General features: G+C 33.6%; 1 protein-coding gene across 1 annotated transcript in view; it reads right to left on the reverse strand.

Annotated features, from left to right (window-relative positions):
* Positions 1-9,105, reverse strand: part of Smp_172410 (serine/threonine protein kinase) — a gene marked incomplete at both ends in the record, with an annotated part of 38,303 nt that extends 29,198 nt beyond the window's left edge. Inside the window, 2 exons of the mRNA XM_018793926.1 lie at positions 7,185-7,583; positions 8,677-9,105. Coding sequence (XP_018648390.1) covers positions 7,185-7,583; positions 8,677-9,105 — 828 coding nt within the window. The remainder of the gene's footprint in view (positions 1-7,184; positions 7,584-8,676) is intronic.
* Between the last annotated feature and the right edge of the window lie 6,433 nt (positions 9,106-15,538).

Consider the following 15,538-nt stretch of genomic DNA (forward strand, 5'->3'; position numbering starts at 1 on the left):
ACATATAATTCCTAATGGAAAAGCATTTACTAAAAAAGCCACTTTCTGTACTAATATAAGCAATTTGTTAGGTCTAATATAAACAAGTTAAAAGAAAACAATGAGTAGTCACTAAGTTTTATTTACTTTTTTGATAGACATAAAGCAGTGCATGATTGAAGTGGATCAAAATGACTCCACAGATATTCATTCACAGAAGTGACTATTTTTCTAGCACGATGTATCGTGAGACTGTCTTTATCGTGACTGATTAGTTGTTATCACTGTGTAATTTATGAATATATGATTTCGTACAGTGTAAATGTAAATAAAATCAAATTTCATTTTACGATTGGTTCAGTTATTCTTTGTTTAAAATAAAAGTCATTCGTAATCTGTAATCATGAGTTATTCATCAGCTCATTATGTAATTTACCTATGGATGAGTATTTAATTCGTTAATATTAATGAATAAAAATATATATATATTACTAATAAACTGTTGAAACAATGCAGTAGATACTGGTGAGTAACTCATTTACTAGTTTCTAATAAAACCATAATTTTAAAATATGGAATCAGTTACCGTGAGGTTAGATATCACCAGAGTAGTAACTATCAAGTTTATTTTCATACATATTGATCTTGAATGTAATTAGTAGTTCTATCAGGACTGTATCGGGACTTAATCTAGTATTTGGGTCTAAAGTTGTTACATAATAAGATTTTGTTTACTTTTTAATTTTATACTGAAAACATTGAATAAGATCAATGACAACAATACTTTTTTAATAGGATTGTTTGGTCTAGATAAAGCAACATATTTAAAGTTCTAAGAACTAAACGCTAAAATATGGATATATTTTAATAGTATATCACCAAACTAAAATTTTTACCAATTTAATTATAATAACTAATGACTAGGATACCGTTTCGTCCGGAATAATACTTTTAAGAAATGGATTTAATTGAAACACAAGTTTTTCTAAATGAGCTTTGACAGTACTGATGTTTATTCTTATGTTGAAATTAAATGTAAAGAAAGAGAATAATAATTGGTAATTCATGTATTCAATTATGGTGATATTCAGCATGACAAATTTTAGTAAAGAATATAAGTTCAAAGATATCTGTTAAAATACCCTATCGTTAATCAGTATTTGAAATACAATATTAAAAAAAGACATTTCTTATTAACAGATGTTTTAGCAAGTCATCTATCGGACTTTGTGAAGGAGCATCGACAACGAATAATCATGATAACGTCATAATCCAAAAGATTATTATACGAAGTTATGCTGTATAGGCAGGAAACAATATAAGATTCTATTACTTCCCCAGAGGGTGTATAATTGAAAAGAATGTAAAACCGCTTTATTAAGCACGTATTATTATTATTATATAAATGAGCTAAGCTATAAAATATCTTTTCTATACTTTTCTATATTATCTTGAAAACTGAAACAACCGATTTAATATTAGTTAGAATTTAACATCCAAATTTGTATTATTCATTTTTAAAATCTAATAATACTATGAAAACAGTATGGCTTCTTATAAAAAACAATCCGTTGATCAACAAACTGTACTAATAAAGTGTAAGCATAAATAAACATAATTTATAAGTTATTGTTTTCTGATACTTAAAAAATTCACATATTTTAACAACAATGTACTTAGTAGATTACTTTGGACATAAATTTACCAATCAAAATTCATTGTGGAGTAATTCCCATCACTGACTAATATTAACTGTGGATTTACTAAAAACAAATACGTGTTAGATAAATGTTTCGCCCTACTTTTTAACCCCTCAGTAATTCTCACTTAAAAAACACCCATTTGGTCCGTGCAGGGGTATTACAATGAGTCTGCACTAATAAGGAAACCTTCAGTAGTACGTAAGTCATTCTGGTAAAGATATTTGAGTCACTGGTTCATTACTGCGTATAATTATGGATCGGCACAGTGCTCCCTGCCTTACTCTAAAGTGTAATTTGGTGTCAGTAAATGATGACAGTAACATTTAAATTACGTTTTCGTTTAATACTTTGTCGTTTCATCTTAGTTATCGATAAACAAAAAACAAACACGTTACTCAACAGTCCTCATCTAAATGTTTGTTTTATATGAGCATAAACTCCAAAATTACTTCAAAATAAGTTTCAGATGAAACTAGTAGCAAATATTATCTGAATGTATAGTTTCATAGAACATTTAGACCTAGATGTATTTTTTAAAAACTGCAAAACGAAACACTGATCACCTAAGTTCGTGGACATATTTAAGAACACTGTTACGTGTAATAGTTTAATAGAAAATAAAGGGAATAATGTGAAACTTTTCAAAAATTATGTTTAATGACGAAACTGTAGCGCATGAAACTGTTGATATAGTATCGAGATACACCTGAAATATATAAAATATTTAAGTTGCATGACCTTTTCATACCCTTTTTAAGAGCTTTTGCTTTCGTCGCTAAAAAAATAATATATTTGATATGGCTCAATGAGTAGAGTAATTGGATTTTCGGACGTTTAATAAATTGTCATTTCCAAAACTAATTTTGTTTTAAAATAACCTTCAGAATATAAGCATCTACTAAAAATATATGTGATGAAGTAACATGGTTAAGCAAAACGGCTCACCACTATTTTATTTTATAATCCTTATAAATTTTATCTGTAACACCTAATTTTGATAAAAATTAATCAAGTTCATGTATACCATATGGTTAAAAATTACTATCACTTGTAGATACTGCAAAGGTAGAAACGACTAGTAAACTGCTGAAATGTTGCCAAAATAAAAGCAATAATTAAATTTTGTATTATTAACCGTCTTTGAAGGTCTCGCACAATAATTTATTCCACTCAATTAAAGATGAATAATATACAATACTTTACGTTACCGATAAGTTAAATTAACCAAACTTAAATGTATTGATATTATATATAGTCAATTTATTTATTATAAATCTTCCCAGAGATAAAAATAAAATTTCAGCATCTCTATTTAATTTCTATCTTAATTTACGAGTTCATTTAATTCTCCAATACAACATGTATAGAAAGCTGTTGATCACATGATATGTCAACAAAAAAATGTTTAAATATAAAATGTATCATTCAAAAGAAAACACAGTGTATTTTCTTCAAGATTATTTGTTAACCATGAATAAGTAAATTATAATGGATTATAATTTTTGATGGAGTTTTGTTCTCTGAGCTGGATGGTTTGGTCGTGGAGCTTTCATCCTTCTTCTGAACGACATCATCAGCACAAACTTTGGGTAGAAGTGAAGTGTTTGAATTTCTCCACATGTAATTCACAGCTTGTCCTGTGCACCTCGATGTTGATTAGTTCTTGTTGACCTTAAATCTGTCATTGTTTATTTTTTTGTTTTGGTTGTATCTCCCATTGGTTTGATTTTTGTTCCTATGTTTCTGCATAATTTTCCTGATTGGTTGATAAATTGGATTGATTCCAATGTGCTTGTTTATTGCTGATTGACCTGAACGCCAAGCTTCTTAAAATTCTCTGGAGTTCTTGGAATTGGTTCTGTCCAAAATCTCCACATTTTTCCAGTCGAATATATGTCCGTAGTTGTCCACGTGCATTGATATGAGTGAAGACATGTCGTGGCGTTTGACTACTAATTAGCTATAAATCTCCATCATCTCAAAATGAGTTATAATTCATTTAATATTCATTATATTCATTTACATCAATTGATTTATTCATAAGTAATTACTAAACAAAATACCGTAAACCGCTACTAATCTACACCTTTTCTTTTTTAACAGAAATCTATCCACATATAATTTATTTGTAATTGTTATCATTAACTTGCTTTGAACAATCTCTTTTTTTAAAAAAACAGGAAAACTATTCTTCTTTTCAAATGTTCTATTAATGCAACATCAATGTAATCATAGATTGGATCTTGTAAAAGAATAGTATAATAATAATATTAATGTGCAGAAAATAAAAAAGGAATATAAATTCTCTATAGAATGCAAAAGTTAGCAACTACTAAAGTTTTCAATTTTATTCAAAGTTTGAAATTTATTAGTTCATATAAACTCAAGGAAAATAAAGAAAAATAAAATGGTTGGTTGTATGCTCAGTAGGTTGGTTAGTTAGTTGATTGTCAAAAATGTCATAACTGACTATCATGATCACTAATAATGTTTGTTTGTTTGTTTTCTCTTTAAATAATATTAATTATAATAGATAAAGTTATAAAAGACTAAACAAAGGGTGAGGGAAAGATGAAAAAAGAGTGTGCGCGTGAAAACTTAAATATGAAATGTAAAAATAAAAACAGAAATAATTTATCAGATTGCAAAATTGTCCTAGAAATGGAATGTAACGAGAGAAATAAATGTTATTCTTGTTATTACAAGTATTTTAATCAATCTCTATTGTTTAAAAGTGAGATTTTTTTTAAAAGGAAAGCAATACTATTCTGGTAAACATTTATTATTAACCTTTTAGGTATAGCTTTTATTTTAATGACTATAACAACTATTATTATTATCAATGAAATGCCCGATAGATTTTATTTTGTCTCTATTTAAAATAGCTGTTGGAATTATTCGCCCACCTCTTTATTACTTCTCCGAAAAAAATCTTTGATTCATATTGAAATTATAAAATAATCGCATAAAAGAAACTCATGTATTATCATAACATTCAAAGTATTCATATAACAAATAACAAAAAATAGTAATAATTGAAATACTTGCAGACACTTGTATTAGCACTGTTACAGCTGAAGTAAAAGATGGAAGTTGAAAATTCATCCAAAATGTCTTTATTTAGAAGTGTGATAAATATTCAAAAGAAATTTGAATATAAAGGATAGTGTAAAGCGTACAATTAGTTACTAGATGAATTGTTAAGTGGATAAGCCTTTTTGTCTATGAATGAATATGTTCATTTTTTCAAGTACTTAAATACATATAAGTATTATGTATTCTACACAAACGCATGCATTTATGAAACGTTTTTTGAAGGAATATTACGATCAGTGTGTTGTTTTTATTTAAAATAAAACAAGACATTGATGTCAATAATTAGAAGTAGTTAAAGTAATATCAAATTATTTATAGTATCACTTGAGTTATTTCTAGCTTTCTTGAATCCAGTGAACCTTGACAAAGAGCAAATGTGCAAAACAATCAGCTCACAAAGGTAAGTGTTATTCTGATGTTTTATTTAACTCGTTAGATCGGACTACCTAATTCCTTCTTGATAATATGGCTTGGTTGATAACAATACTGTTTATGGAGTTATACAGTCATAACTAACGTCATAGATGAGCATCAATCTGCATTGGAATTTCAGTAAATCTTAAAATGTTAAACGTTTGATTTCATTCAAGTTGTTTAAATATTATGAACTTGGTGTTAAACGTCAAGGTTCTAGGTTCAATCCCAGGGGAACTGATTTCAAGTGAAAACCCACTGAGTCATTTTTAAATAATATTGATGCTTATGATTATGAATACAAACAAATGTCCTTTCTGTTGTGCGGAATAATGGATTTTCATGAATTTAAGTGTATTATAGATTGACTGGCTTTATTGCGTGGAGGACACAGTTAATGAAGTTGAGTATGACTGTTAATTTGGTAGTTTAAGTGAAAGTATCTTTTTGAATACAAATAATACTAATCACTGAAATGTTGCAATTAATAAGAAAGCACAGTATAGGATGAATCATCAATATTTTCCAAGGGTCCTCACACAAAACACTCACACATAAACAGTAAACAAATTATTCAATTAGTTATATTTATGTTGTGGTAGTATTTTAATATCAAATTTAATAGTAAACACTCATATTAAATAGGCTTAATACTTGTCAAAGATAAACACTCCACCATGATTTGTTATCAACTATTGACCAATGTTATGTTTGTCTAATAGTTAGTGGCAACGTCTTAAGTGACTGATGTGAGTTCGAATCCCATAAAAGGTATCGCTTTCAAAGTGAATCCCACCCAGTACGAAGCCTAGGTTTGGTGTTTTCTGTAGATTACTTCCAACTATCTAAAGAAGTAAACTGTTTGTATTTGTTTCATAAAGCGAAAATCTTCATATTTTACCATATGCTCAAACCTTTACAATTTCATTGTTACTAATATAAGATGAAATCACTATTACTATAACTAAAATGTTCAGAAAGATTCTCTAATCTACGATCATAATTGATGTGATACTTTTTTATCATGTGTAAATATTACAGTGAATTGTTGTTTCTCTATTTAAAATTATTTAAATTTACATAACTAAACTGTGTATGTTATCACTAGAAAATTTAAAACTTTCTTTATTAGATTCAATTGAACTGGAAGTTGCTAACGAATTTGTTAAATTAGAAAAGAAAGCACAAGTATACTTGTAATTTTTTTAGATTTAATTAATTACAATAACAATTATTATTATTTTCGGACAAGTTTAATTATTATCAGAAGGGATTTTTGCGGAGATTTAGTATTTTCATAGTTGAAAGCGTGAGTTAGTTGAAGCTAGACCACCAGGGAAAACCTGAAAGCACTGGACAGTGGTCTCGTCCTATTGTGGGATTCCTCAACAGCGCGCGTCCACGACCTCGAATCTCGCGAGATTTTTCCTTTTTGACATGCACATCAAACACTAATTTTAGTGATTTTCACACCATGGGTTGAACTAGTTACCAAACTTCTATTCATTATTAAATGATTGAAAGCTACCAGCAGATACTAGTAAATCTAGGTTTCTTCAGTCGTGAAGCAATTAATAGTTACCGTAGGATTTAAATTCACGCTACTTCTGTAATTCAAATATTTGAACAAGATTGCACACCGGACAAAAATAACGTTATCATTTTAACTGTTAACGAAATGTTTTTGGCCACATTTTCACCTCAGTTCTAACACATTTGACCATTAAAAGATATATGTATTATTATTTTGAATCTGGATATAATTTAACAATAACTTGCATAAAAATTTAAACAATAATATCTACATCATTTAGAACCAATCCCTTGAAAGTATCTGTACCTTAACGATATGTGAATTGTTCACCTGCACACTGTTTTGCAAAAATAATTCAAACTATCACATTCTGTTTGACTTTGTTTTAATATATAGATACACTAAGGTTTAACATTAAAAAAAGTCAAAATGAATCTAGATGCTAACATTTAACATACTCTAATATCTTCCGGTTTTAGTTCCGTAGCATTGCTCCTTACTATATTACCGTTTTTGTCCTGATTTGAAAGAAATCCATGGTGAAATGATTTTTGACAATTATTGCAACTCATGGATTGGTGAATACAATTATTAATATAATTATTAGCCCTAGTAGTATTACTGTCCACATTGTTACTTTTGTTCAATTCAATATGAATATTCCCAAACATTTTATGAAGTCCAGAAGCAATGAAAACCTTGTCCTTACGAAATAATTCGTTCACAGATTTTATTTCACGACCAGTTAATGAATACAAATTTCTAATAGGATCATTATGCCAGCGTGAACCAAATGCTTCAGTTAGTTCGCACATTACTTGACCTAATGTGTGCACCGATCTTCGAACCATCATAACCTTCAGTGTACAAAAAAACCATTTGAAAATAAATAGCAGTAATTACGACATTATACGATTTCTTTAATAATTAAATACAAAAAATATAATAGTTTATACTGTTTACACAATTCATTCAATACTGACAATAGAACCCAGCAAGAAATAAGTGTACATACAAGAGAATATAAGAACTATAACTGTCCGATAATTTGGAATTCTAATGAATTATTACGATGGTTCTTACAAACAAAATCACATGGCTTTAAAAGTTTAAACTACTGTATTTACTTACTGTTGTAAAGGCAAGAAGAAAAAATAAGTGGTCCTTTTATATATATAAATATATATACATATATATATATAACAAGTTTCGTATGTTAGCATGTATTCGTATAATAACTGGAGATCATGGCGCCGGATGAATAGTGATCGGCTTGTGCACCTTATCATTCAAAAAGTTCTGACAATACTTCATTTACGATGGCCCTAGTTACCTCCATATTATTGTATTTTCGTCAACGTTTAATTTTATAGTGTCCCGTTTATTGCTTATTGTCCACTTTCATCTATATGTCTCACGTTATTTTCAGCTTTTTACTTCCAAATACATTACACTAATATTTATTTATTTCGTTCACTCTTTGATCCCCTTTAATGAATCCTTATTATCATTTATAGTGACTTTCAGGTACACCTTTTGAGCAATAAAATTAAGATCTCTCACCTAGTAGTTGTGTTTTTTGACACTTAGTCTTTCATAAATTACATGATTTTCAATTAACTTAACAGTTCATTTACTGGTTATTAATATATTTTATTCATTACTGCAGAGTTCACTTTCACTAATTATATGTATGCTTACTGATATACATCCGAGATACCTTTCATTTTTGTTATCTTCCATTTTCTAAAGTTTCTCACTACTGGAGGAATATTACCATGATACAAGTCAAGGTGCAAATAATTATTTCTAGCTAATATATCATTTTGTTTAATAAATTGCATGATAGCTGCTTTTTTTCTGAGTTGTGTTTTTGAATATTTAGTCACAATCCATTCACTTTAGAAGGATTATTGTACAACACTTTATTTCAAATATCTTTGGACTTACAGTCAAACTTGTACGTCCTTTCCCACCAGGATTACAGCGTACTACAGTTATTTTACGTCCACCGTATTTTTGATTGTCACTTGGTAAAAGGCGTAGTATTTTTGTTATTTTTATTGTGTTTTTATTATTCAACGTTTTATTAGTATTGCAATCAATGCCAATTAATTGCCCATTATTAACAGCAACACGAGAGACACTATTAACATCTAATTTATTTGTGACACTACTGAAATCCTTGGCATTTAAATTATGTTTTACAGATGATATGATTTTTAGGTTTGTGCAAATATTATCACGATGATTGATTCCAGGTAATATAATTTTCGAGATACGATTTGATTTTTCTAATTCTTTCACTTTAGGCCTCTTAAGTAACGGATTAATTTTAGATAAATCATTCATTTGTACGTTTAAATCTAAAATAGACATTAAAAAATGCATTGGCAAAACTGAATGCTTTTGACTAACTTAATGAATCATAAATAGTTTAAAAACGTATAACATTTTATATCATAACAATTGATCAAAAAATATATATATAGCGTTTACGAAGATGTGTTCGCCTTAGTCTGATACCTCCTAGAGAGGTGAATAGATGCTTTCTCCAACTTCAAGAGTTTTTGGTGATTTCTGTCCATGACACGACACGATATCGAAATCATGGTATAAAGGTATGGTGTCAATCATGATATTTTGGCCATTAAGTCAAAACTCCGTGGATTGCATTTCTAACTTCAAATAATTCGTGACACAACATAAACATCGTCTGGTGCCGTAGGGAATTATCTTCTTTACTCTCATCCCAATGGTACTGAATTCCTTCCAGTGGTTGTTTGTGGATGTGCAAAACCGAGGAATCCTAAATGGAAATGTGAGAGGTAGCTACTACTCTCCACTGTTCAACAGTTCTCCACAAAATGTCAGTCGAATAGACATTGGCTGATTTTCTGGGCGAAGCTTTGATTGGGTTTCTAATAAGCGCAAACAAATGTATACTTCGAGATCAAAAACATTCCTTGATAGTTTTATTTTATAAAAAATATTATGTTATAATTTGATCACTCGTCATTCAAAAGACCTTCTGACTTTTCAATTTTCAAAAACTAACTCAATTTGTACGTATAACATTTGGAAAAATCCCCTTGACTTTCAAAGCCCATTTTCTTGCAATATCATTTTTGTAACACATATCTATACAACTTGATAATAACAGTAAAAAGGACTCAAAGAAGTACATATAAACTGCTACACTTGTGAATATTGTCAAGTAGTAGAATCCATGAAGCTGGGTTCACCTCATATAAAACTCACCAAATGGATATGAGTATATCTTTGTATTGATGTTCATATTGGGATTCAGATTCAGAGCTTACTGCTTCAAATGTCAAATATTCATCCATCAAGATATGGTCTACATTCTAATGCTGTTTAGATTATGAACTTCAGCCAATTAATCTCTCTCAACATATCTACACCCTGAAAGGATGTTCCTATATTATCAGAGAAAAGGTTCGAGTAAATTTCAGAGAGAACCAGACTAGCACCCTAAATTACATTGGTCTCCATAATGCAACTTTACTCTAAAGCCCATTTTCATAGGTAATAGCGAGGGACCCTCTTACGTTACACCTTTATCAACAGAGAATGATCAAAATTCAGCCGTTGATACCAGCAGCGGAATAATACGGACCCTTGTTAATGAAAATAGGTGGATAAAATAAGATTTCAAAAGACCGATTTTAGTGTCAATAAATGTAATAAAAAGAGAATACTTTTAGAAGTTATTGTAACATGTATAATTAAAAAACTTGACTGAACACCATCTGGTTGTAAGCAAACTATACACCGAACCTAAAAAGATAATTACTTGATGCTCATGCACTTCTGGTAAACAAGAAAAACAAAGTAAGTCATAAACATAATTATCAGCAACAAGAAATTCTAAAAAGTAGAACAATGAACGTATGTGAATTAGCTGAAAGGGAGTGGAACACGATTTAAAAACCATACGTTTATGTGTAAATATGCGATCATTATATGACTCAACCAGTACCTGATATAACAATATGAGGTACAGATCTTTTAACTTGGAGCATGCACTGACAAACACTACTTTAAATACGATTTATTTCATTTCTTCCCACGAGCTTCTTGTAACTTACGATAATGATGGCCTATTTTCGTATCAAGTGTTCACATTCTTTAGTTACGATCAAGATGAAATATTATTTTAAAAGATAATATGATTGGCACGGAGTAATTAAAACTAGTGATAGTGAGTAAGCATTGCTCGATGAATTACTAATTGAATGTCTGTCGACATGACAATAAAGGAGGCATTCAAAAAGAAAGGGTTATGCTAACGCAAAACATTTTTAGTAAAAAGATAACTACTCCTAGTAGGTATATAAACAACGTTTCAGTGTAACAGATGAAAGGAAATCAGCTCATAATGGCAAATCGTTACAGTGGATGAGTGAAGAACGAAATGACAGTGCATGACATTCTAAATATTGTATCTTACTTTCGGCATTATATACTACATTCTTCTCAAAAATAGTCATTCATGCAAGTTAAAACCATACTGATCGAAATAAGTTGGCACATTTAGCGATACTGTTTTAGCTATCATTTTATTCACATAAATATACATTAACATTTTTCCATCAAATAAGATTGAAATTAGCTCTCTAGAAATAAAATTTAACTTTTTACCGTTATATACAAAAACCGTGATGTTTTAGAAAGAAAAACACTATAAGAGTCCAGTTTTTGTATTAATTCTTTGCTTACAAACTAATATTTGCAAAATACAGTTCAAAGAACATATACTTAGACACCACAATCAATAAACCGCATTTAAATAACGAAATATGCGTCATGTATACTTATATATCTATTCGGTTTCATAGATGAAATAATTTTATGCATAGAGTATCTAAAGCGAAACTAATGGAAAACATTTAAAGTGACACAGTTTCGAAGGACATAATATTATGTTGCTGACTTTAACGTAGTGAAGCAACGTGTAGACGGTATCAATGTACATACTATTTTTCTAAGACTTCTAAAAGATGCAAATTACTAACCATATTTTAATGAGTATTTCTCATGTCATTCCAACGCTTCATCCAAGTTAAATTACTTTCTAACTTTGTGGCTATTCGATTTAGTCAATTTCTAAACATTTGGTTGCATATAATTGTAGTGACCGGCCAGTCTCGATAAGAACACGATTGGAATAATAGAAACAATTATTATTATTGTAACCAATTGTACCAGAGATTGTTTTACTGTATTTGTTTAACTGTATCCGTTTCACTTCTTGTTCCTTATACCGCCTGGTTTGGTTCGAGCTTGCTCACGCACTGCTTGTTCGCTTGTACTCTTTGGCACGTCTCGGTATTATTTCGATACCACGAGATCGCCAATAAATATACTTGATCTGGACTAGTAAAGCCTTCTGGTTTACGGGCTATCAAGGGAACCAAGTCATATTTGTACGCGTAATCGAATAGTAGTGGTGATCATAGTCCGTCCACGACTCGACATCCACTACAACTGGTGAGCCGTATTTGGAACACGCACAACAACTGGTGAGCCGTTGTTGGAACACGCAATACAGCTGGTAACCCAATCCATCGAGCACAAGTCAAACTTGGCCAATTCTCCAAACCAGATCAATCCGGTGAGTCTATTTATCTATCCACATCTGTTGCATATATTCGTATTGATTTTTTTCAATATATAATATTTTGGCAACTTAATATGGTAGATAACGATAAGAATAACATAAATATGATAGACTCCGAGATACAGGTTATCAGTTTCCGACCGGTTCCTTTCATCCCCCATGATCCAGAAGTCTGGTTCGCGGCACTGGAATCTCAATTTGAGATCCGCCGCATAACCAATCAAAGGCAGAAGTACGCCTACGCTTTGGAATCATTGCCCGGGGATCACCTAACCGCTGTCCGTGAGGTTGTCCTCAATCCCAACGTTCCAAACGTTTATGACCGTCTTAAGGATGCCATCCTTCGACATTTCCTCCCATCAAGAGAGGAAAGATTGAGGACACTTTTAGCACGTCACCCTATGGGTGATGCTAAGCCGAGCCACCACCTCACGCGCCTGCAATCCCTTGCAGGAAACATGACAGCTGACTCTGAGATAGTCAAAGAGTTGTGGTTCGAAGCCTTACCAGTCAGTATCCAGCCAACCCTTACGGCTCTGCTCGAGGACACCCCGCTCAACAAGGTGGCCCTCATAGCAGATAAGATTCTGGCACGAGTTAACACCAAAGGCGACCATTTAGTTGCTAGTTTTTCCCGTTCTAACGTTGATCTCGATGCTAGACGACCTCCGGCTCATGGGGATAGGGACAGATGTATCCATACTCGTCTCAGTTTCCGAGACCGCGCAAATGTGCCAGCCCCCTACGTCCCCCGACCCAGGTCACAATCTCGAAAAGCCGTAACGACTCGCCCCAAGCGGGCATCTTCCAAGCCACGCCAGAAGGCGGTTTCGGAAGCGAGTCCAGGTTGGTGCTGGTTTCACCGTGCTTTCGGAGCCGGTGCCCGTCATTGTCGAGCTCCCTGCTCATACAAGGCGGGAAACTTCTCAGCCGGCGAGTAAATGCGGCCGTACTCGCCGGCACTTCACCTCAGGTTGGCCGTTTATTTTACGTGCACGATTATCGCACCAACGCTAGGTACCTTGTGGATACAAGTGCCCAAGTTTCTGTCGTACCTATCGGTAACAGTAAGTCTCAAGCCACTATGCTTCGACTACGCGCTGCGAATGGCTCAGTCATTCCCACCTATGGTACACGACAACTTACGGTCAACCTGAGCAACCGACGACAGTATCTGTGGACGTTCATCATTGCCGATGTTCCCACAGCTATACTCGGTATCGATTTCCTACAGCACTATGAATTGCTAGTCGATTCACGTAGGCTGCAGCTAATTGATACTTCGTCGAACAGCAACTTTATGGGCTCTAAAGCCCACACAAACGCGTACCGAATCACAGGTGTATTTCATTCGCGTGACGATTTATTCCACGCTTTATTTCAGAAATTCCCCAAATTAACTAAACCTCTCGAGGAGACTCCATCGGTGACCAATCGTATGGTACACCACATAGTCACCCGTGGACCACCAGTCACGGCAAGACCTCGCCGACTGGCACCGGACAAATTAGCTTTCGCTAAACGTGAGTTCGACAATTTACTAGCTACTGGTATTATTCGTCCTTCTCACAGTCCTTGGGCCTCACCTCTCCACATGGTTCGAAAAAAGGATGGGGTTAGTTGGAGACCATGCGGAGACTACCGAGCGTTAAACACAGCTACACGTTTCGATAGCTATCCCATCCCCCACATACATGACATCACGGCATCACTCAAGGGCACGACAATTTTTTCCAAGATCGATCTGATACGAGCATATCATCAGATCCCAGTCGCTCTTGAAGATATAGAGAAAACTGCCATCACGACTCCTTTCGGTTTATTTGAGTTCCTACGAATGCCATTTGGATTACGGAATGCTGCTCAAACTTTCCAAAGGTTTATCGATAGCATTGTACGAGACCTAGATTTTGTTCACGTCTATATTGATGACCTGCTAATCGCATCATCAAACGTAGATGAACATTATCAACACCTGACGCTACTATTCCAGCGCCTTTCGGATAATGGAATAATAGTCAACCCCGATAAGTGTGAACTCGGGAAGAAGGAAATGAAATTCTTAGGTCATGTTATTAAGCATGAGGGTATTCTACCTTGTGAGGATAAAGTACGTACTATAAAGGAGTACACTGTACCGTCCACACTCAAGGAACTGAAGGCATTTCTCGGTTTGGTCAACTTCTACCGACGCTTCATTTCGCACGCGGCAGAACAGTTACGACCGTTAACCGATTTACTTCGCGGTAATCCACGCAAACTGGAATGGAACGACGCCGCACGTACTGCATTTTCAGATATCAAAACGGCCCTAGCTCAAGCCACACTTCTCGTGCATCCTGACCCATCAGCCACGCTTAGTATAGCGGTTGATGCATCGGATTTCGCCATAGGAGCCGTTATGCAACAGAATATCTCCGGTAGTTGGCAGCCCCTCGAATTTTTCTCACGACGCCTCACTCCCACGGAGACGAGATATAGCGCTTTTGGTCGCGAACTGCTAGCAGCCTACTGCGCCATCAAACATTTCCGGCACGCTGTAGAAGGTCGTAAGTTCATCTTATTCACCGACCATAAGCCCTTAACGTATGCTCTGCATACCAAGTCTGACCGCTACTCACCACGAGAGTGCAGACATTTGGACTATATCTCCCAGTTCACGACAGACCTTCGTCACGTCAAAGGCGAGTCGAACTGTGTTGCTGATGCTTTATCACGTATCCAACTGAATGCAGTTACTTTGCCAGTGCTCGATCTACCTGCTATGGCCGCCGCCCAAGCAAACGATACTTCATGCACGGAAGCACAACAGTCTACGTCCCTTCAATGCCGGGAAGTACCCCTAGCTACTAGCTCAGGTACTATCCTATGCGATACTTCTACGGGCCTCCCTCGACCCATCGTACCCTCCGCTTATCGCCGTCTCGTCTTTGAGGGCCAAATAACTGGAGAAAAAGATTGCTCACGTCAGGACAAGTAGCTTTTCAGCTAGTTGAGGTCAAGTGTCACTAACTAAAACATATAGTAACTTATGATGGAGTAACATATTTCAAACGGAAATAACTACTTAAGGATGTGAAAACTATTTCAACCCCGTCAAGCCCCCATCCACCTGTACCCGTTTCCATCAACCCAAGGCGTCAACTTGACCGACCAATAAAAAGTAGT

The sequence above is a fragment of the Schistosoma mansoni genome, chromosome 1, assembly GCF_000237925.1.
Source record: "Schistosoma mansoni strain Puerto Rico chromosome 1, complete genome".
NCBI classification, from domain to species: domain Eukaryota; kingdom Metazoa; phylum Platyhelminthes; class Trematoda; order Strigeidida; family Schistosomatidae; genus Schistosoma; species Schistosoma mansoni.